The sequence below is a fragment of the Astatotilapia calliptera genome, chromosome 16, assembly GCF_964374335.1.
Source record: "Astatotilapia calliptera chromosome 16, fAstCal68.1, whole genome shotgun sequence".
NCBI lineage: Eukaryota > Metazoa > Chordata > Actinopteri > Cichliformes > Cichlidae > Astatotilapia > Astatotilapia calliptera.
In genome coordinates this window covers 16,237,650-16,261,429 of record NC_137437.1, presented here as the reverse complement: position 1 = coordinate 16,261,429, position 23,780 = coordinate 16,237,650, and the positions used below count along the sequence as shown (strand labels likewise).

Here is a 23,780-nt window from a genome sequence, read left to right as displayed (position 1 = left end):
CTGCTAACCCTGTTCAAGTTAATGTGTGGAGTTCAACTGGCTTTGTGGCATAGCTGGCTCCGGACTTGGACTGTGTGTTTTTACTTGGTCCACAAATGGGACACTGGACTGTTTAATCTGTTACCTTTTGATTATTGTGTTAATAAATTATCTTTTAGAATTTTATTAACTGTCATCGTTTTACCCACGGCTGAGACAGTTGGTCAGACCTAGAATCTTTGTGTGTGTTACACAGGCACTTATGAAAACATGTCAGCTTTCAGCAAGATAGCTTTGATCATTTTGCATGATGGTAAAGCTGTTTTTGTTATGGTTGAGCATGAAACATGTTTCCATGATCATTTTCATGCTTTTCAAGTAAACGAAACCATTCTTAAGAAGATACTGGCCCTAGAAAGGGAGAAATTAAGACCTTTCAAATGTTTTGATGCCCAAATGTTATATGGGTGTGATTCACAATTTCATGTTGTGTCAGAGAGTTGTATTATTTAATTTGTTGGGTTAATGGAGACTTAGTCTTCCTCATGTTAACACTGCATTACAAGTGCTTTCTTTAAGCTTTCTTTAAATTACAAGTTTTTTCTTTAATTCTGTTAGGCCTATATGATCACACGTCTCAACTGTTTAGCTGCCATTATAATAGCTGTTTTAATGGTGAATGTTACACTATTACAATGCTGTTTTAATAAATAAATTCATACATTCATAATAATCAGTATGGTGTTTTTGTAGTATTTTATACCGAAAACCTTTTTTTCATTTGAGTAACACTATAAAATATCAAAATGAACTCTAGTTATGAATTAAATTTTACTCTGTGGTAGTAAAAATGTAACTCCATGAGAGTTTAGTTTTAACTCCTAAAAAGAGTTGAATAGTTACTGTCACTCTGCACTCAAGGTTATTCAGTGGTCACCAGTGTTGGGAAGGTTACTTTTAAAATGTATTCCATTACAGAATACATGCCCCAAAATGTATTTTGTACGTGTTACGTTACTCAATGAGAGTAACGTATTCTGAATACTTTGGATTACTTAATATATTATCATTCAATTCAATTTTATTTATATAGCGCCAAATCACAACAAAAGTCGCCCCAAGGCGCTTCATAGATACAGAGAAAAACCCAACAATCATATGACCCCCTGTGAGCAAGCACTTTGGCGACAGTGGGAAGGAAAAACTCCCTTTTAACAGGAAGAAACCTCCGGCAGAACCAGGCTCAGGGAGGGGCGGCCATCTGCTGCGACCGGTTGGGGTGAGAGAAGGAAGACAGGATAAAGACATGCTGTGGAAGAGAGACAGAGGTTAATAACAGATATGATTCAATGCAGAGAGGTCTATTAATACATAGTGAGTGAGAAAGGTGACTGGAAAGGAAAAACTCAATGCATCATGGGAATCCCCCGGCAGCCTACATCTATTGCAGCATAACTAAGGGAGGATTCAGGGTCACCTGGTCCAGCCCTAAATATATGCTTTAGCAAAAAGGAAAGTTTTAAGCCTAATCTTAAAAGTAGAGATAGTGTCTGTCTCCCGAATCCAAACTGGAAGCTGGTTCCACAGAAGAGGGGCCTGAAAACTGAAGGCTCTCCCTCCCATTCTACTTGCTGTTTACAACTACATGAATGTGATTTATTACTATTACTGAAGGTCCGCGGCTCATAGCCGAAAACTAGCTTTACTTTGTTGCCTGGGTCAGGTTTGCTAGCGAGAGACAGAGAAAGGCTGCTCCAACGGAACTTATTGTTTCAGAGGAAAACAGGAACACCGCGTACAATTGAGTCTTAATAGCTTACTTACAACTGGGCTCATCAGGCACTCTTCTTGGCTGCAGTGGTTATTATTATTATATTTACATGCTTCCAGCTAGAGCTGGGCGATATGAGATTTTTTCATATCACGATTTTTTTTTTTTTTTCATTTCAGGCGATAACGATATCTATCACGATATAAGCCAAATAACTATATTTGTAAGATTTAAATGTGCCGTTGCTCACAAGTAAAATGTGAAATAATCAGCAGCTTGTTTTGATTTAAATATTTATTTCCCATAATAAGTTCAACAGGGTAGATGTACTTAAGGAACATGAGACTTTTTCAGATAAATAAAGGCAAATATTGCAAACTACACAAAAGGCAGCCGCTAAAGCGTTTAAGTTTCAAAATAGAACAAACGAAACAGACTAAATTGTCAATTCCACTTAGAAACAAAGTATTAATTCTAAAAATAAATCTTAGTTTGTTTTACAGAAGAACAGACAAAACTAACTTTTGTCAATATCAAATAAACTGAGAACTAAAAGGAAATTCTCAATCTCTCCTTGTTGTATAGCTGAGCTTTTCAAACAGTTTTAACAGTTACTTTAGTCTGACAAAAGCCGAATGACGAATTAGTGCTTCCAGTCAGAGACTGAGGCTACGTCCACACGTACACAGGTGTTTTTGAAAACTGAGATTTTCCGTTTTCGTTTTAAAAAAATAATCCCATCCACACATAAAGGCAGAAATGAAGGAAAACGCTGCTATGAACATGCCAAAGCAGCAGGTGGCGCTAGATTCCTAACCGTGCAGAAATGTTGGCCAATCAGAAGTCTAGAAGCCTCGGTGGGAAAAAGTAAACAAAGCTGGGGCATAGAAGCAGAACCGAGTCGTATGTGTGGACGGACAGTAACTGTGTGTATATGTAAGCATTTAAACACTGCAGAGAGTAGAATTAACAGTATTGTAGAAATTCATTTCACCGAAACAATAACGTGGCGCACAGTGTGACGCATGCACCAGTTTATTGTATTTCCCGACTTGCTTTCGGCACAATTTACAGTGAACGCTACTCTGTTTTTTGTCAGACTTGAAATAGCCGAAATACCTTCACACTACGGAACTTCTATGGCTCTTCCGTTCGACAATCTCTCCGGCATTGGAACCATCATCGGTTTTCTCTTCGGTCACGCTCGGTTGATTTTTCTAGTCGGCACACTCATTTCCCCCATTATGCGCTGGCTCCATTACCCCTGGCTGCTTCCCAAACAAACACACGTGCGGCTTGGCACTTGTGCTGTACGTAACAAGTCACGCGACGTGACGCTGCGGCTGTGATTGGTTCGGCTCTGCGCTACTTAATTTGGATTGGCTGACCTTTTTTTTTTTTTTTTTTTTTTTTTTAGAGGACAAGAGCGGCGAGGTCTATCGCGATAGCTTAATTTCTCTATCGAGTAAAAGTTATATCGCGATACATATCGTTATATCACCCAGCTCTACTTCCAGCTCCCGTTTCTGCTCAGTGACAGCTCGTACTTTTCCTTTTTCTCCCTCCTCGCGCTCACAGACACATAACGGGTATGGCAGTCCATTCTCGCTGCAGCACGGACTACACTGCCCATGAGGCTACATTCTTTAGGGCTATACAGTCATTGGGCTATGCCTGTAGCATTCTGCCTATTAGCTTAGCACAACAACAAGGCGCTCTCTCACCCAGGAGAAACACAGTCGCAGAGAGACCGCAGACCAATAGCGGTGGTTTTGTTTATTAACTTCACCATTCACATAAAAGTTCGCCTCATCACTGAACAAAATCTTCTGCGTGAACTAAGGGTTCTGTTCCAATTTTTGTTTTGCCCATTCTGCAAATTCTGTGCGCTGATCTGGGTCATCCTCGTTGAGATGCTGCAGTAGCTGGAGTTTGTAAGGGTGCCATTTGTGAGTAGCCAATATCCACCAAAGGGATGTTCGACTAATGCCACTCTCCAGTGACATGCGGCGAGTGCTACGCTGTGGGCTCTTGCTGAATGAAGCTAGGACAGCCACTGATGTTTCTTCATTAGTGACAGTTTTCTTGCGTCCACATTTTGGCAAATCCAACACTGAACCAGTTTCATGAAACTTAGCAAGCAGTTTGCTAACTGTAGCATGGGAGATGGGTGGTCTCGTAGGGTGTCTTGCATTGAAATCTGCTGCAACGATCCGGTTACTGCGTTCACCAGATATCAACACAATTTCAATCCACTCCTCACGTGTTAACCTCTTCGACATGTCAATGGCTGTGAACAAAGAGAAACTTGCAAATAACTCATGAAAGAATAAAGTTAACACTTTCAATTCTCTTAAAACTTTGTCACCAACTTTGAAGACAACATCTCTCGTCATCATTTTTATTTTGCCCTTTGTTTTTTCCTGTGCTTTGACCACACTGTCCTTCACCAGTTTCAACAGCTTTTGAATGTCTTGCGAAAGCAATGTCTATTATTACTATAATCTGTGTAAGACACACAGATCATAGATAAAAGAACTGAGAAATAAAGTGAAAATTAACATTAAGTGTCTTTGGTAAGGTTTTAAGACACAATGCGTTTCTGGTACAGCTTCAGTCTATCTTGGGATTGATTGTACATGAAGAAAACTTATTGGGGGATGGAACAATCCATAAAAATATTCAGTGGTGTAGTGCTTTTATGCATGCATGTATTGAAACTGATCTGCCTGTGCCTCAAAAACTTACATAGGTTCTTTGTGGGATTTTCATGTAGTTTGTCACAGACAGAAAGACATACCATGTACTCTTCTGGGATTTTGGCTGGATAATGAGCCTCTCTGCCAAATATCAGGTAATATGGTGAGTATTTGGTGGTCATTTGCTTTTTAGTTCCAAGGTCCAAACATCACAGCATCCAGATACTCAACCCACAATTCTGGATGGTCACCAACAACCTTACAGAGGCCTCTGACAATGAAAGCACATGGAAAACATTCATATGAAAGATCATTTTAATTTTTTAATAGTTAAATGTCATGCATTAATGTTTTAGTTGAAGTGAATCCCATAAAAGTATAACATGTTATGCATTAAGCTGCATGCACTCCAATTTACCTCTGAATGGTGCCATTCATTCTCTCCGCCAAGCCATTGTTTGTGGGTGATAGAACGAGCAGAGGCTTCTTTTAATGTTTAACAATCTGCATACCCTTCTGTTGAGCTGCAAAAGCAAGTAATATACACTGACTATAAGCACATTACAATAAGAATTTAAATATACAACAGTCATACTAATATCTCAAAAAGAGATTTATAAAGACCAGAAATGGAACCATTTTCAAAAAGTTAATCAAATATGTGTCCAAATATTTTTGCCAAAGACTAAAGTACTTACAGAATTGACAAATTTTTTGCCTTGGTCACTGAGAATCCTTTTTGGTGCTTCGAACTGGTGGACAAATTTTATGAGACAGTTTGTCACATCCTTGGCTGATTTCGACCTCAAAGGGTGTGCTTGTGGCCATTTTGTGAAATAGTCAATAAAAACACAAATATACTGATGTCCGCTGTTGGTTTCAGTAGGTTTCCCAATAATGTCCATCCCAACCAATTAAAATGGCTGAGAAACCTTAAAAAGAAAAACATAGTTACATTAATTAATTGTTGCAGCACTTGCCTGACAAACTGCACACTGGGAAACCTAATCAAAAACAAAAGCAATTCAGTAAGAAACACAACAGTAAATTAATTTGAGAGATACAGAAACATTGCTGTGTTCATCTTAAAATAAGTTAGCTGTAGTAGAATTACAGAGTTTCTTTTGAGTACCCACCCAATTATTGACGTCCAATGACATCCCTGGCCAGTAGAAACGCTTTGAAATGGCTTCTCTTGTTTTTTTTTAGGTCAAAGAAAGGTCAAGCTAATTAAGACTAATTAAGACTACACATTTTGCCATTGTGTGTGTGTGTTAATATATGTATTGATGAGGTTTATAAACGCTACGAAGTTGCTGTTATTACCTTCAATGTCGTAAATAGCAGCTTTTCTTCGGAGAAGAAATTTCTCTTTTTTCGTGAAAAGCGCTGGATACTCGCCTTTTAGTTTATTTGCAACCAAACTCTTGTACTCGTCTGGTTCCATCCTCTTGTGGTGTTGGTTATAAAATAAATTGTTATCTTCTCGTTAGCTCAGAGGAACTCGGGTTTTCACAACGTGAACTAATTTGAATAATTAACGAGGAAACCCACGTGACCTAAGATTTTGGAAAAATGTGTAAATGTTGGAGTCGAATAGGCCTACGAAAGGTTGCCCAAAACTGACTTGCAAATTTTTTGAAAAGCCCTGTTACTGACAAAGACGTGTATATTTATATGTGTTTTTTTTTTATTTAAATTATTTATTGTCAAAGAAAAACTGCTAACGTTTATTATTGATGGAGAGGACACACATTTTGGCAGACGCTGCCACACAGCCTGATAAAATCTGTACCCCTCTATAACCTTTGCTGGGAGGAAGAAATCCTCTCCAGAGTTACTGGGGTTATTGGTTATACTCTGATTTATTTTGCAAATAAACTCCTTCGTGATAGCACCGCTAATGTGCATTACAGAAATGTAAACCATAGTATCAACGTCTTTGTTTGGACAAACTATTCCCAGCAGATACTGGGAAGCACTTACTTCAATAGTCTTCCGCACGGCACATTACAATGTCACGAAGTTAGTATTAAAATCCATTCACGAATCGAGTCTGTTGTTTGTTTTCCAGGTTTACGCTTTATTGCGCGGATTGCAGATCAGTGACAAGTAGCGTACAGAAACGAAGCTGGGCAAGTGGCTCCTCCTCCTTTGCGCGCTCTCGTAGATTGGGAAACAGTTTTTGCCGGGGGTAACTACTTTTGGCAGGACACCTGAAACACAGGAGGCATACAGAAGTTGTTCCTCTCTGATGAAATATCCACATAGCATTGCGCTCCCGCTGCACTTACCGTGAGCCACCATGCCTCTGAGGCTGTCTGCTGCAAAAAGCCCGCTTTCCAGATATTTCCAATCTCTGCACAGCTGTTCAGCACGAGCGTTTGGGTAAGATAAATCCGAATGTGGAAGAAGAGCTGTGAAAGTAGGGTGCGGGTGATAAAAGATAAAATATATTTGTTGCTTTTCCAGCGCCGGAGCCGCCTGCCTCGGCTCGGTGAATTTAAAAGGTCGCAGCTGTCTGACTCTGAAGGATTTCAGCTCAGATGAAATCAAGAAGCTGCTGTGGGTCTCCGGAGACCTCAAGCATCGGATCAAGCACGAAAAACAGGTATTTAACTTTAATTGCAAAACTTCAGTACTTATAGTTGGTGTACTCTGTGGTCTCTGGATGTGTAATTAAGAGTCATTTCTATTTCAGTATTTGCCTCTTCTACAAGGAAAGTCGATTGCAATGATATTTGAGAAGAGGAGCACCAGAACAAGAATGTCCACAGAAACAGGTGTCAGTTTTTCTATGCAAGCATATGCATGACGTGGCTCAGGGTATGGGATTTGACAGAGGCAAGATATTTCATTGCTATATGGAGTGGTGTGGAAAGGCTTTTGTCCCCCTATTCTGATTTCCTATTTTTTTGTTTGTCACATTTAAAATTTTCAGCTCATCAAACAAATTTAAATATTAGACAAAGATAACGCAAGTAAACGCAAAATGCAATTTCTAAATAAAGGTGTTTGTTAAGAGGAAAAAATCCAAACCTACATGACCCTGTATGAAAAATTATTGCCTAATAACTGGTTGGGCCACTTTTAGTAGCAACAACTTAAATTAGGTGTTTGCGATAACTGGCAATGAGTCTTTCACTGCACCGTAGAGGAATTTCAGCCGCTGATCTTTGCAGAATTGTTGTAATTCTGCCACATTAGAGGGTTTTTGAGCATGAGCCGCCTTTATACGGTCACGCCACAGCATCTCAATCAGATTCAGTCTTCATTTTATTTTGCTTGTGTATCTTTATATTTTTCATGTGTTTGGTTACTCATATATTTCAGGGGTTTTTTTTTCCTAATAGTCATTCTTTTTTATTTAATATTATGTTAAATTAATGGAAACTTGCTTCCACCACTGAAAAAAACAACATTTTTTTCTGTAAGTCACAAATTTAGGTTGTTATTGTGTATAAATTGAGCAATGAAAGTGATTCTGAAATTTGCTGTGTGTTTCTTTATGCATATAATGGATGCTTTCTCCCATTGGAAAAACAACAACAAAACACACACAAAAACATTGTTGTTATCCATAACTGCACACCTTCATGACGACCGTAACGAAACTTGGAATTTTCTTAACCTTAATTTAAAAATTTCAAGTTATTTCGTTCAATTTAGACGTTTTTAGTTAACTATGTCAAGATGCGAAATTAATAAGTTACACAATCTTTTGATAATAACCCAAAATTTTTATTTGTTTTATTTTTTCAGAGGCAGAAAGTTGAAGTTTTTCCATAATTACTGTTTCAATTATACATCCCAATATTTGCTTTGTAGCTTTTTATTTCTTAGTCAGCTTTTTTATTATTATATGTATTAACTGAATCATTCTTGATTTAATATTGGCATAGATCCATACAGTTACACCCTACAGTGAGTAATATGGTCTTGTCACATCAGGCCAAAGTCAGTCTTTGTTTACATAGATGACATGTATGAATGAATGCTTGCTTTATTTCACTGATGAAAACATGCTAATGTAGCTTTACCTATAGGGATTAAAAGTACAATGGTTTTAACAGTGGTATCTTACTGCATGGAAGGTCATTAAGCCAATAATTACATAAATTAAAAAACTATCCTTGTGCAGGAGCCCGGCTAATGCCATTCAGTGCAGTCATTGTTAATGTAGTCACAAAAGAACTGCTGAAAGGCGACTTTCAGTACAAACCCCCACCAAAACACTGATCAGCACTCCTCATTTCCCCTCTCCACCACCCCCACACTCCCCTTAGTGTGCACTCCTCTATATATTCCTGCCTGCACATTTACTTTAAGTACACTTTTTAAAGCACTAGTTGACTTTTAGGGAAACTAAAAGTACCTTAATCTTGTAACTCCAGGATTTTCTCTGCTGGGTGGACACCCCTGTTTCCTTACCTCACAGGACATCCACCTGGGAGTGAATGAGAGCTGCACAGATACAGCCAGGTGAGCTGTTGGTTTATCTCAGGGAAATAAAAGCAGCTGCAGGCTTTAACCTTTTCTATAGCAGTCTCCTCATGATTTTCATTGTTGTATGTATTGCTGAAGAAGAAACGCAGTTTTTCTCAACAAGATTTCCCTCCTGGCTCAGTATATAAACCACAAAGTCCTTGTGCATGTCTGATCTTTCACAACAGGGTCCTCTCTGGATTCTGTGATGTTGTCTTGGCTCGTGTTTACAAGCACTCGACGCTGGAGGAGCTAGATAGGGAGGCTTCAATCCCCATCATTAACGGACTGTCAGATCTGTATCACCCAATCCAGATTCTGGCTGACTTCCTCACCTTACAGGTACTCTTACCCTGTGGTATTCTGCAATTTTAATGCACTAGTTGATAACCATGCAGTACCTGTTTTCTTTAAATCCAGGAGCATTACGGATCCCTTAATGGTCTAACGGTGAGCTGGATTGGAGATGGCAACAATGTTCTCCACTCCTTCATGATGACTGCAGCCAAACTCGGAGTTCATCTTAAGGTTGCTACACCGAAGGTTGGTTTCTTATTGCGCTATTGGATGCATGTGATCTCTTTGTTACTCTGGTCTTTGTATCTTATGTGTTTTTGTGTAGTTTGAGGTTAAAGGCAGGCAGTCAGCCTTGAGCTTCTTATCTGCGCACTTCTTGTGTCAGTAAGATAAAGTCATATCTTTGTGTTCAGGGGTACGAGCCAGACAAGGGCGTTACTGAAGAGGCACACAGGCTCGCCAAACAGGTGAGGTCCTCTAAAACCTGCCATTAATGTCTTCTAGTTTCAAGTATTCTGCCAAGGTTAATGTTAATAAATAATATTATATTCTGTCTCAGCATGGTACTCAGTTGATTCTGACCTCTGACCCCATGGAGGCTGCCCGTGACAGCAATGTCTTGGTCACTGACACCTGGGTCAGTATGGGACAGGAAGAGGAGAAGAAAAAGAGGCTAAAAGACTTCCATGGATACCAGATTTCTATGCAGGTAAAGAAGGACATTACTTTCAGCCAAGTAGTTACTCTCACCTTTTTACCTGTTTTTAAACACTAATATTTTTCAGATAAAAATCATTTATTTGCTATATGTTTGGGTGTGTATATGTGTATTAATGATACATGAATATATAACAAATCACGGAAAAGTATTGTTGTTGTTTTTTTAGATAAAGACAAGAAAACTGTATAAAAATGGTTTTTGAGAAAGTTTTGTTTTTATGCATCATGTCACCACCTATTGAAACTGGTTTTAAATGGTTTTAGTTTAGTTTTTCTGCGTATACAGGGAGTGCAGAATTATTAGGCAAGTTGTATTTTTGAGGAATAATTTTATTATTGAACAACAACCATGTTCTCAATGAACCCAAAAAACTCATTAATATCAAAGCTGAATGTTTTTGGAAGTAGTTTTTAGTTTGTTTTTAGTTTTAGCTATTTTAGGGGGATATCTGTGTGTGCAGGTGACTATTAATGTGCATAATTATTAGGCAACTTAACAAAAAACAAATATATACCCATTTCAATTATTGATTTTTACCAGTGAAACCAATATAACATCTCCACATTCACAAATATACATTTCTGACATTCAAAAACAAAACAAAAACAAATCAGCGACCAATATAGCCACCTTTCTTTGCAAAAGCCTGCCATCCATGGATTCTGTCAGTGTTTTGATCTGTTCACCATCAACATTGCGTGCAGCAGCAACCACAGCCTCCCAGACACTGTTCAGAGAGGTGTACTGTTTTCCCTCCTTGTAAATCTCACATTTGATGATGGACCACAGGTTCTCAATGGGGTTCAGATCAGGTGAACAAGGAGGCCATGTCATTAGTTTTTCTTCTTTTATACCCTTTCTTGCCAGCCACGCTGTGGAGTACTTGGACGCGTGTGATGGAGCATTGTCCTGCATGAAAATCATGTTTTTCTTGAAGGATGCAGACTTCTTCCTGTACCACTGCTTGAAGAAGGTGTCTTCCAGAAACTGGCAGTAGGACTGGGAGTTGAGCTTGACTCCATCCTCAACCCGAAAAGGCCCCACAAGCTCATCTTTGATGATACCAGCCCAAACCAGTACTCCACCTCCACCTTGCTGGCGTCTGAGTCGGACTGGAGCTCTCTGCCCTTTACCAATCCAACCACGGGCCCATCCATCTGGCCCATCAAGACTCACTCTCATTTCATCAGTCCATAAAACCTTAGAAAAACCAGTCTTGAGATATTTCTTGGCCCAGTCTTGACGTTTCAGCTTGTGTGTCTTGTTCAGTGGTGGTCGTCTTTCAGCCTTTCTTACCTTGGCCATGTCTCTGAGTATTGCACACCTTGTGCTTTTGGGCACTCCAGTGATGTTGCAGCTCTGAAATATGGCCAAACTGGTGGCAAGTGGCATCTTGGCAGCTGCACGCTTGACTTTTCTCAGTTCATGGGCAGTTATTTTGCGCCTTGGTTTTTCCACACGCTTCTTGCGACCCTGTTGACTATTTTGAATGAAACGCTTGATTGTTCGATGATCACGCTTCAGAAGCTTTGCAATTTTGAGACTGCTGCATCCCTCTGCAAGATATCTCACTATTTTTGACTTTTCTGAGCCTGTCAAGTCCTTCTTTTGACCCATTTTGCCAAAGGAAAGGACGTTGCCTAATAATTATGCACACCTGATATAGGGTGTTGATGTCATTAGACCACACCCCTTCTCATTACAGAGATGCACATCACCTAATATGCTTAATTGGTAATAGGCTTTCGAGCCTATACAGCTTGGAGTAAGACAACATGCATGAAGAGGATGATGTGGACAAAATACTCATTTGCCTAATAATTCTGCACTCCCTGTAGTATACACAGTTAGATACTTTCATATTAAGAAAACAAGTTCAAGGAAGGGAAGGAAAGTCTAAGTCACATCCCTGAAAATCCTTACACTCCATGGACGATAACACTTACCCGTGGTTTGATGCCCTTCTGTTACAGACAGGAAGTGTGGCCAAGTCAGACTGGACCTTCCTGCACTGTCTCCCTCGGAAAATGGAGGAGGTGGATGATCAGGTGTTCTACTCATCCCGTTCTCTCGTTTTTTCGGAGGCAGAGAATAGAAAATGGACCATCATGGTGGGCTGAAATGTTAACGCACAATGTGCTGTTTGAGTTTGTTTTAATCCCCTCTTAACTCCAGTTTAATTTTCTTTCAACTGACCATCACAACTGTCTTCTGTCTTTCAGGGCCTCATTGTTTCTCTTCTGACCGACTACACGCCACAGATCCCCATGCTGAAGTTTTAACATCAGTTATTAAGAGGGACTAAGCTTTTCTGTGGCATGGGATGACTTCAAAGAAGACTTTTGCAATGCTGTCATATTGTAACTTCAGGATAGAGCTGCCATGTGGGAGCGTGGGGCTGTGGTGTGCTTCTGTTTATGTGTAGTAGGTCTGTGTGTCAAAGTGCAGAGAACCCAGGAATTCCCAGGACTCGCTTATTGCTCACAGTTCTTATTTCACTCTTGTGTGATGTGTCACCACAGCTGCCTTAAAACTTAAGTGACGATGAAGAACTAGAGGTTAATCCATAAATAAAATACCCCCACTGATTTTGTAAATGTTTAGTGCATATCTGGAATTTGCAATACACCAATGATACAGAGATACTGTTTAATAAAATGTATTTTGTGACCAAGGGCCTCACTTGAAGCCACTTCAGTCAATTGTTCAATTACTTTTAAGCCTCTGAAAATGGGGAAGTCTATAAAAATGCACAATATTTTATCATAAAACCCTGTAAGTTTAAGCTGAAAGCCTGCACTCACAAAATCACACTATGACACCGCTTTATATACTACACTTGCAGAACTAAACATGTTATGTGCTATTGGCTGAGTGCGCCCCCTATGGGATGGAGCCGTGAAGCCTTCAGAGTTTTTTCATTGGATAAGCGGAGGTGACGTTTTAGTGCGGGAAGCTATGATCTACGTGGGTGGTCCAGCTGGATAAAACGATGCAGCTCAGTAATTCATTCATAAACAAGCCGGCCTGTCATCAAGTAAACACTCACGCACACATTCACATGGCTTTGTAAACACTACTATAAACGCACACGGTGCGTGTGGCATCCGCGAAAGAATACACTATACTTTCATCGTTGTTCTGCACTTGTCATAAGGATTTGATCACAACAAACTCCACACGGTTAAATTAAATAACGTAAGCTGGTTCAATGGCAATATGAAAGCAAGACAATGCTCTTAAGCGACCACCCACGTACGGAAGGAGACTGCTCGGGGAGGGAGTCGAAGCTGAGGTGGGAGGTGGATGGGGAGGAGGACGCCATTGCAGCCGCAGCTGGCCGTTTGTGAGTCGGCGGAGGAGAGAGACATTACCAAAGTGAACAATGTCGACTGGCTTTCAGGGATTTCCCTGGCTCGGCTCTCTCTTCTGGGGCTGTGGTGTGGAAACAGAGGAGTAAGATGGACGTTTTATCCCCGTCGAGAGTGAAAATGTGGAGCCGCAGCGCTGAGCCTAAGCAGGTCAAAAAAAAAAGAGCCGAGTTTCAGGGGGGACAATGGGGGAAAGTTTTGGCTAACTAACGGTAGTTTTAGCTAATGTTAGCGTTACCGCTAACTCACCGTGCTGCACCTTCTTCACATGTGCAAGATGCAGTTTTATTTTGTATTTTTTTTACTTCCATATTCACGCTAAATCAAAAGGTTAACACTAACAGGGAAACAAAATAGTGAGCTTTAACAACAATTACGCTTTTCCGATGCGAAATAATGTGCAAAGATAATGCTTTACACTAGTGAAAGGCTTTAACTGTGACCGAAGACTGTTTAATAGTGAAAAGTTTACCCTGGCTGTAAACAGTCTTTTAACGTGGTGAAATCTAGTGTTCAAATCCTCTATAGTTTTTTAAAACTGCAGTAAATTGTTGCTGGAGTTATTGTTATACATTAGTAGAGTTATATTGCTAGTACATAAACACGTATGGTGGGAGGTGGTACAGTAACCAGTGTTTGTTAGTTTTATTTCTGACATTCTTTTTCACCTGTAAACATTTACTTTTGTACTTTGAACCTTAATGTGAAACGTGTGTGTACCACTTTACTTAAAGCCGTCACTATTTAGTATTCATATGTAGCATACATATTTTATAAATATGTAAAATTTGTACCATGGAGCAAAATTTGGGCAAATCCAGGTAACTCCAGAGTTTAGCCTCGACTGTGAAGGCAGTTCACTTCTTACTGCGGTATATCCCCGTGGATGAGCTGCAGTCCTAACCTGTTCTAGATGAGGTTATGATCAAGATTAGACCTCAACCACGTCCTGTCCAGTTAGTTCTCTGGAATATATCACGCCAAGAAGAGTGATATCTACTACCTACTAGCACAAAGGGTGCTAGTAGGTAGTAGGAAGATCTGAGGTCTTTATCTTTCTCTAAAGACCATCTGTAATTAATATTTAGTCTTAGATGCATCTTTATTCTGTAATGTTAGTTTTCTCTGTTGGCTGTAAACAATTCTGCAACTTGTTGTTGTTGTTTTTGCTCTATAAGCATAAATATTTGATGTCAAACCAGGGCATCTGTTTGGGGATTGAACTTGGCTGTAGATTAGTTTGAATTCGTTTTTTTGCGTTTATTCTTTTCTCACAGAGCGTTAAACACTATTGATAGTTTGTCTGCAGCAGCTGTATTATGTGTTTAACCTCTGAAAATGACCTGTGCATGTTTTTGATTGCTCAGATGCTTCCAACGCTTTAGATTTGATAAATCCTGGATTGACTACTTCATGTTACCCTAAGCCCGAATCCTGTTGTTGGGCTAACTAAAGCGAGATAACAATATCCTGCGTGTTATCAAACTTGCTTCATAGTACAGGTCCCTGGTCTTTGCTATTAGTTTTTGTGCTGCAGAAAATAGTAAAATCCATGAGTTGAGTTCCAGCTGCATGAATGTAGATTGAGGGTTGAAGGGTTGTTTTTCGCTGTAATTCATGATATTGTTTTGTTTTTTTCTTTGTCTTAGTTTGGCAATTTATTTTGTCTAATAATGCCTTCTCCTCAGCAGTCCCCCACCATTCCTTCACCAGTCCGGTGGCCCAGCTTCTCACCATGAACACGAGCAGGAACTGTACCACAGTGGGGAATGGCGAGGGTCTGGCTGCCCTGGAGTCAGTCTCCATTGTGACCATCACGCTGCTCGCCTGCCTCGGGAACTTTCTGATTGTGGCAACCCTTTATCGCAGGCCTTATCTGCTCACACCCAGCAACAAGTTTGTGTTCAGCCTGACTCTGTCCAACCTGCTGCTGTCCGTGCTGGTGCTACCGTTTGTAGCTGTGAGCTCAGCAAAGAGAGAGTGGATGTTTGGGGTGGTGTGGTGCAACTTCACCGCCCTGCTCTATCTCCTCATCAGCTCTGCCAGCATGCTTACCCTTGGAGCTATCGCTATCGACAGGTTAGTGCCAGATTATACTGTATTATATTGTAGCCCTATAATCAATCTAAGCATTTAACTTGAATTCTTTTAAAAAGTGAGCCCTTACACTGACATTAGGACATATGGTTCCCTCCAGCGGAGAACCTGTAGCCCATTTTTGGTCTCTGCTAATTTCTGAGAAAGATTTAGCTGATTAATGCATCGCTATATTATTAATTTATCCCAGATGTTGGGAGATTCTGGCATCAAATGGACTAGAGCATGAAATTTAGTGTTGCTTTAAGTCCTGAAGCTGAACATAACCAAGACAGTAAAGTTACAGTAAGCATAGGAAACTGAAGGTTAGCAATTTTCCACTTCAAGCTCAGATGAATGTTATGCTGAATAAAGTTTTAAAAAATGCTCTTGGTGCATTTCCCTCTAACGTCACACTCTTGTAAATAAGAGAGGTTAACCACAGACTTAATTTGTGGTATTTTCCTGTAGATTTCTCTGATCAGGTGATGAGCATGGGCTTAAATGCTTGAACTTTAAATGCCTGCTTAAACAAATACATGGAATAAAGCCAGTAAACATATTGCACAAAATTTATAGACAAAAAGTTATAGATATTTTAAGGCACTTTATTTATTCCAACAACAAAAAAACATCTTTGATATTTGGGGTTTCCTAGTTTTCATTTTCTGGTTCCAGTTTTTAGACTCGATCGTATTTTGCCAATATTTTGTGCAAGTACTTTGTGTAATAACAAACTCAAATGGTTATTCAGACACAAAGTTCAGTTTATTTTGCTTTGCTTGTAAGAAGGGGAGAATTGTTAATTAATTTTGGTAATCAAAAAATATACAGTAACATACGATACCATCTCAGAAAATGTCCTTCCAGCCCCATTATTTGTCCATCAAACATTCCCCGGCTGTGAGGTTTTCTCTATGTATCCATGTTTTGTTTGATTGCAAATTTAAATTCTTTGGGTTGTGGCTTATTTGTTCAGAAAACCATGCAATTAGGAGACACCTTTGGGACTCGAGGAAATTGTTACCAGCTGTTCTGTTGTTTTCCTAAATGCTAGAAAACGCCTGAAATGATTAATCTGATGTTCAGACCAATAATCAACAATTGAATGACTTTTGAGATTAACACTAAAGTTTCAGCACTTATAATAACTTCTTATCCACATGCACTGCCTTTCAGATTTTCTGGAGCTACTTTTAAACCGCTGCAGTTGAATACTGTTTTAATTCTGTTGGGTGTCGCAGAGCTACCGAGAGCTACTGTAAATTTTCTGTGTAGCGCACAGTTCCTGCTGTTCTCACTGCTCACCTAATTATCCTCAGCATCCTTTGGGAATTTTAGATTACAGAGCCTGTTTTTGTTCTTCTGCCAAGCCCGTCTGTTCTCTTCTGTTTGCAGCTTTTAGGAAAACATTTCACAGGATTGTCGGGGAGAGAGAAAAGTGCAGCTTTTAGCTTTTGTATCACTGACTCCAATCTCAGCAGCCTGTGTGCTAGTCTGATCAAAAGTCTCCCTGGAGGACGGTGTTGAGTTCCTGTTGTGCAGATTTCTTCATCGTGCTCATGTCTCCTCACAACAGGTACTACGCCGTGCTCTACCCGATGATCTACCCCATGAAGATCACAGGCAACCGGGCGGTTGTCGTCATCGCCTACGTGTGGTTTCACTCGTTGGTAGGCTGCCTGCCTCCTCTGTTCGGCTGGTCCTCCTTTGAGTTCGACTGCTTCAAGTGGACGTGCGTGGCGTCGTGGCACAGAGAGCCGAGCTACACGGCCTTCTGGGTCACCTGGTGCATCCTCCCACCCTTCTTCATTATGCTGGCGTGTTACGGTGTCATTTTCCGCGTAGCCCGCATGAAAGCCCGCAAAGTTCACTGTGGGACTGTTGTTGTGGCCCAGGACGACTCCACTGGAGCCCAGAGGAACGGGCGTAAGAACTCGAGCACCTCGACTTCCTCTAATGGAAGTCGGCGGAGCCTCGTGTACGCAGGGAGTCAGTGCAAGGCTTTAGTCACCATCTTAGTGGTGATTGGCACCTTCCTCATGACCTGGGGGCCATACGTTGGGGTGGTGGGCACTGAGGCCTTGTGGGGTCAGGGCAGCGTGTCTCAGTGGGTGGAGACTCTGGTAGCGTGGCTGTCTTTCTGCAGCGCGGTGTGCCACCCACTCATCTATGGCCTGTGGAATAAAACGGTGAGGAAGGAGCTGCTGGGGATGTGCTTTGGAGATCGGTACTACAGAGAGTCGTTTGCCACGCGCCAAAGGACGTCCCGCCTCTTCAGCATCTCCAACAGAATCACAGGTGGGACTATAGCTGGGGCTCTCTGTGTCATGCAGATGTGTGTGTATGTTGCTGGTTTTATCTTTAGTAAATGCATAAGGCTGGTTTAGATTTATATTCCTGCGGGATGTGATGATCTCATGAGAATTTGTGTTTTCAGACTTGGGGATGTCCCCACACCTGACTGCCATGCTCGCGGGTGGAGGACAGCTGTTGGCCCCAGGAAGCAGCACAGGAGACACTGGCTTCAGTTTCACTCAGGACTCATGTAAGTTGCACACGGAAAGGGGGAAATAATTGCTTCATATCAAAAACTCCAAGCAATCCTCAAGTGCTGCCAAGAGCATGCCAAAGCAACAGGTGGCGATATAACCCTAAGTGTGAAGAAATGTACTATGTACTAATAAAAACGGTGCACAGTCTGATGTCCACATTTAAGTGCAGAAACTAAGATTTTGGAAAAACTTCATCCTGGCAGGAGTTTTTCAGTGGTCGAAAGGCAAATACACAGAAAAGCCATATTTACCAAAACACCCATGTACGTGTAGATGTAGCACAAGCTGTCTTACCATTGTGTCCATTTTTTATTTATTTATTTATTTTTACAAACAGGACATGATATTAGTGCATCTAATTAAAATTCATACATTTCCGAACCTGATCTTTCAGCAGCTCCTCTGTTTTCTTTTTTGCCTGCGTTGTGAGCTTTTGTATCCACAACACTGTTGTTTCAATTCGTTTTTATAGGGAGTTGACTAACTTCAATAATCATTGCAGAAAAATTATAAGTGTATGAAAAATTTTAATTTAGTAAAAAAAAAAAAAAAAAACCCTGCATATTATCATGCATGTCTATTAGTCCAGGGGTGCTGGAGCCTATTTCACCTGCCAAAGGGTCAAAAGGTTGGGTAGACCCTGGATGCAGATGAGGATCTGAAAAAAATGACAATTTGTCATGTGTACCTTATTATTATCTCTTCTATGTAGACTTTACAGATCCCCAACCCCGAGACTGAGGCAGTTTGGTGATTGTAGGATTAATCTGTATTTTATCCCTACAGACTCATGAATAAAATGAAACATCCCTCAAAAGGTTGATTCTGTTCATCTGGACGTAGAATTTTTCAGTGGGAGAAAGGTTTCGTCACTCATCCAAGTGACTTCTTCAGTCTCAGCTGACTGCAGGTTACCCCAATCTTATAAACAGTACATTTGCATAATGATTGAAACTAGCACCACTGAAGGAACAATGGGCTGGGAGGTCTGTTCCATGATCATTAATATGTAAATTCTCATGACCATTGATCAACAACTACTGATCAAAGACCAATGCACTGTTTATAAGGTTGGTCAAAATGTCAAAAGTGTTTGATTGGCCACCATAATCTGCTTAAGTTTTTAAGATGACAGAAAAACTGAAGGTATTCTGAAAGTTAAGAATATTTACATTTTTCCAGCAGCATTTGACAGCTAATCGAGCAGTTGAGATTCTTCATAAACATACAGCATTGTCACACAGTCATCAGCCTACAGAAACTTACCAGACCGTGGAGTTTGTTAAAAGAGCTCTTTCCTGCAGCAGACCGAAACACAGTGAATCACTGCTGTTTGGCTTCAAATAGAATTGAAAGCATGTTCCTATGGGTGAAATCCCTTCAGCGCCTGGTCGTTTGTTTCAGAATACTTTCGCTCTAGAAAAAAATGCTACATAAATACCTTTTCATTTAAGAACATACTGAGGGCTTATTGAGAACTTTTTGTCCAATTATGCCAAAAACATGCTGCATCGCCTAACTTTGATTTAGAATTTATGCGTTTCTAGAAAGAAAAGCAGCACTTTTTTTTTTCTCAATTTTTTTCTACAGTTAAGTTTAAAATTAAAAGAGAACAAAGCTGTAAAGATGAAGTTTGAAAGCCTTACAAACCTTACTGCATCATACACCTCTTTGTTGGGCAGCCTTTTTGTTTTCCAGCTCATGTTTTTAACTGATCCTGTAGGGAGGGCAAGTGGTGTCATGTTCAACACAAACAAATGTCTTGTGATCCACCTTTGTGTGTACATTTGTGGCCATATGGTATGAAGATGACTTTTACTGCAACTTTCCTGCAATCTCTGTTAAGTTCTGCTTGCAGTTAACTTGCAATGATCCTCTTTATTTTCCTACACAGGCACAGATGTGATGCTGCTGGATAACTTCTCCACAGATGGCTCCTCCCTCGCGCAGCACCACGGGCCTCCGTCCGGGAAAAGGAGGAGCTCAGTCACCTTTGAAGACCAGGTGGAGCATTCCAAAGGTATCCGTCATTCATTTCCCGCTTCTACAGAAGATTAGAGAGCAGGGAAAATACCTTAGACTTCACATGATACACAAATGACCAAAAAAAGAAAAGAAAAGGGACCAGGCAAGAGAATTGTTTACTGTAGCTTGTGTTTACCAAAGCTTTGACTGATGTCTGTTGATTTCCCCAGCTGAAAACACATCCTCAGTCCAGATCCACGCAGAGGTGCACAAATCTCTCGACATGTTCGCCTCCTGCTTGGCGAAAGCCATAGAGAGCGATGCTAAGCTCACCCTGTTTGGGGAGAGTTCAGCTCTGTCAGCAGGACTCCTCACAGCGAGGGCCGCACCGAGGCCCAGATACCTGGAAGGCCAGAGACTGAGGCTGGAGAGTATTGATGAAGGGATCGTTAAGGATGACAGAGGTGAAGAAGAGCAGGATGGAGAGGAGAAACCCACCTGAACAGCAGCTTTCCCACTCTTGACTAGGGATGGGTACCGGTGTTCTGACGTAAACGGTAGTAACCAGACCGAAAAGCAGCGCACATTTCAGTGCTTTATTTCGGTGCTTTTTTTCCTGAGCTGTCATACACTTTAGATTCTAGCCAATCATTTTACGTTTCCGAGGATAGTAGGCGGGGCCAGGTACGTACGTTCTTTTAGAGCAGAGCTACAGATTAAAAATGCCCAAGGCGAAGCAGTCAAAAGTCTGGCTGTACTTCACAGCAAAATATGCAAACTCAGCAGCCTGCAACAAGTGCTTCAAGCTGATACTGTGATACTGTCAAAGGAGGTAACACCTCAAATCCGATGAAACAGCTGGCGACGCATAGAGGTTTTTTTTTTTAAAAGCCGAGAAATGCGCCGTATTTGATAGCTTGCTGCGAGACCTCACACCGAGCGCATCTACTGCGGGTGTGGTGCCTGTTATCAGACCCGGAGTTAGCAACATCCCCAAAAACACGAAGAGGAGAGTCCTGGCCCCTAGCCCTGCCAGTGTAGCAGAAATGATGACGGATGATGATGCAGCAGCAGCCGTTCTTCTCTGCGTGAGTAGCTTAATGTTGTTCATGTGTAATTTACGTTGAGTAGGCTAACCACGTTATTACATGAATGCAGGTAAGGTGAACTAGCAAACAGCGTCGTAGTTACATGCGGCTGTCTTCTTGTTTGATGGCAGATACTCCCTTCACCCTGGCCAAAAAGGCTAAAATGACCAAAGAAAAAGAGGGAAACAGCTGAACATGAGAGGTTTTTGGACAAAGTTTGTGTTTTTTCCATTGTTTAAGCACTGCTTCCAGCCAAGAGTGATACCATATATGCCCCATAGCTGCAGAAAAGGCTGTTATCTTTTTATAAAAAACAGCTGAACATGAGAGGTTTTTGGACCAATTTTGTGTTCTCCATTCTTTAAGCACCGTTCGAGCACCGGCACCGTTTCAAAAGTACCGATTTGGCACCGGTATCGGATAAAACCTAAACGATACCCATCCCTACTCTTGACACTGTTACAGAGCTCTGTGGTACCGCTGATGAAGTCTGCCCTCTTTACATGTGGATACTCCTTACTTGAAATTATTAGCGAACAGGAAGAGGCACGTTATTCATTCTACGATGTTGGACCCAGTGCATAGCATCAAATCTAATAGGAAGCCTTAACTACTGTAACTTCATTGGTCTGATCATTTTATTAACTTCTGCTATAATATATATTATGTTATTGTATGTTTTTAAGCTTAATAAGAAAAATTGCCTCAGTGGGCAAAATGAAAAAAAAAATAAAAAAAAATAACAGCATCTTTTGACAGATTAGCTCTTTTCAGGTAGAATTTCTCTCCTAACATTGCACTCAGTAAATCCTCACTACAGGTTTTCCACTCACTGTGGAGAATTAGACTGTGAGGTACGTGTTTACTCAACGCAGGACAACCTGCACCTTTGTCACTCTTACTGGTACAGGATGAACTCCAGTAATTTGAATTTGCATGGGAAAGAGTCATTTTCAATATTATTATTATCACCGTCACTTTGCCTCCTGCAACAGTGAAGTTTTACTGATTTCAGAGGCATCACTGGTAGATTTGGACAAAGGAGTCGTTGAAATGGCTTTAGTTTGCAGATCAAAGTGAAATTAAGTTAGACTGAACAGCTGTTCTGTGTTCTAGTAGCTGCAGTTTCAACAGAGTCAAAGACACTTGGTATAACAACATTTACACACTTCTAAATGACCCAATTAATATGTGCACATTCCAGTGACAATGGGATGCAGTTTGCATTTTGTTCAGTGATGTTAGTAAAGGTACGGCATAACACTTTGCATATATGAACATATTCTGCCAGCAAAAAATCTAAAATGTCTGTTAATATCTGTAGTATGAATAAGGTGCCTGCTGTAAGCACGGCTGGAGGCCTGGTATTTCATGATTACGTGCGACTGTGGGCAAACAGAGTTATTGCACTTAAACACACAATGGGTACTCTTTCACTGCAGTTTCTTATCAGTGAAGACCGAATGAGCTAACAAGAAATGGAGATCATAGGAAAATGAAGTCCAGAATCAATAATCGATCTTGTTGATGTCAGAAATGTTTGTGTGTTTAGTGTTGAATCAGGAAACCTGAGCATAGGGAATATTCATTGGTACACTGGGTTGTACCTCATCTTATACACTCTCTGTATTAGGAGACAATTTTTTTTATACATAGAGCCCAGTTGTGGTGCTTCAGTCTTACCTCGTATGTTGAACAGGTATTATGTTTGTAAGAAAAAAAATGTACACCTGAGTGATGTAACCTTTTCATATACAGTAAGTGTTAATACAAATGTTTGCATTAAATTTAGTTTTTACATAAAACATCGTTTGAATTCTTTGTCTGCTGTGAATGAGAGCTGAAGCCAAACAGCAACCAAAACATTGAATCACTGAGCCGTTTGTTTTTCTTGTTCTGCAAACAAGCCGCACAGTCAGCATCACCTACAGCTGTGTTGACAGCTTGTTACCTGGATCATAAAATACTTTATGCTGCAGGGAAGAATAAAAGCTGATACCCCAAACCTCAAGACATCAGTAACATTAGTTTATCACCTCTATAAATGTGAAATGACTTTAACGAAAATGTTCAATGTGTTTCTTCCTTAAAGAAAAAGTTCTTGTTTGAGCCCCAGATTTGGGCCTAAGGTGAAAGAACCTCTTGGTCTTCTTTCCAAAATGAGCTAAATCTGCACTCGTCTCTATCAGGCAGCCAGGAGTAATCTTTGGCTCTGATTTCACTTAATACATGTCAAACTTCTGTTTCACTCTTGTTTTTAATCACTTGTAAATTATTGCCAAGTTAAGTCCCATTGAGTTACGCTCTGAACTGGAAATTATTATTCATGTACTTATTTCATCACATGTGGATTACTGTAATTGTATTTTTACTTGTCTAAGCAAAAATGTCCTTGGAACATCTGCAGGTTTTTCAGACCACTGCTGCGAGGCTTCTCACTACATATTCCAAGTTCTCATGTCACACCATTGCTCTGCCAGCTACACTGGCTTCCCATTGATCAGAATCTGCTTTTCACTTTTAGAGCTCTTCACAGACCAGCACCTGTCCACCTTTACACCCCATACCTGCCCAGCAGGGATGCATGGAGGTAAAAGGAGGCCCCCCAGAACACTCTGCTTCTGAGCTTGAGATCTGTGGACTCTGTGGTCTCATCTTTTTAGACTTGAGGTGGGTTAATTTTTTATGTTGATTTTGTTGTTAAGCGCTTTGTGATGTTTATCTCAAAAGGTGCTATAGAATGAATCACTTTGACGAGTCACAGGGATTGCTT

The 23,780-nt window shown here is 40.6% G+C and overlaps 2 protein-coding genes and 1 long non-coding RNA gene across 3 annotated transcripts; 2 read left to right on the top strand and 1 right to left on the bottom strand.

Moving 5' to 3' along the window:
• Nucleotides 1–1,042: 1,042 nt before the first annotated feature.
• On the bottom strand, nt 1,043–6,572 carry LOC113007309 (uncharacterized). Its single transcript, XR_003269900.2, has 5 exons — nt 6,436–6,572; nt 5,148–5,381; nt 4,868–4,973; nt 4,551–4,720; nt 1,043–4,040 (listed from the first exon to the last, which is right to left on the bottom strand). It is a non-coding gene; the product is annotated as an uncharacterized LOC113007309 (long non-coding RNA).
• A 123-nt stretch (nt 6,573–6,695) lies between these two features.
• Nucleotides 6,696–12,630, top strand: otc (ornithine transcarbamylase). Its single transcript, XM_026143739.2, has 10 exons — nt 6,696–6,837; nt 6,922–7,060; nt 7,151–7,232; nt 8,844–8,931; nt 9,123–9,276; nt 9,355–9,477; nt 9,645–9,698; nt 9,791–9,940; nt 11,926–12,063; nt 12,175–12,630. Exons 1-10 carry the CDS (start codon nt 6,755–6,757, stop codon nt 12,232–12,234), a joined length of 1,071 nt encoding a protein of 356 aa, XP_025999524.1. The 5' UTR covers nt 6,696–6,754; the 3' UTR covers nt 12,235–12,630.
• A 460-nt stretch (nt 12,631–13,090) lies between these two features.
• On the top strand, nt 13,091–22,812 carry gpr161b (G protein-coupled receptor 161b). Its single transcript, XM_026143737.2, has 6 exons — nt 13,091–13,473; nt 15,015–15,402; nt 16,979–17,700; nt 17,840–17,947; nt 19,849–19,974; nt 20,150–22,812. The coding sequence occupies exons 2-6, from the start codon at nt 15,059–15,061 to the stop codon at nt 20,419–20,421; spliced, it is 1,572 nt and encodes a 523-aa protein (XP_025999522.1). The 5' UTR covers nt 13,091–13,473; nt 15,015–15,058; the 3' UTR covers nt 20,422–22,812.
• Nucleotides 22,813–23,780: the final 968 nt, after the last annotated feature.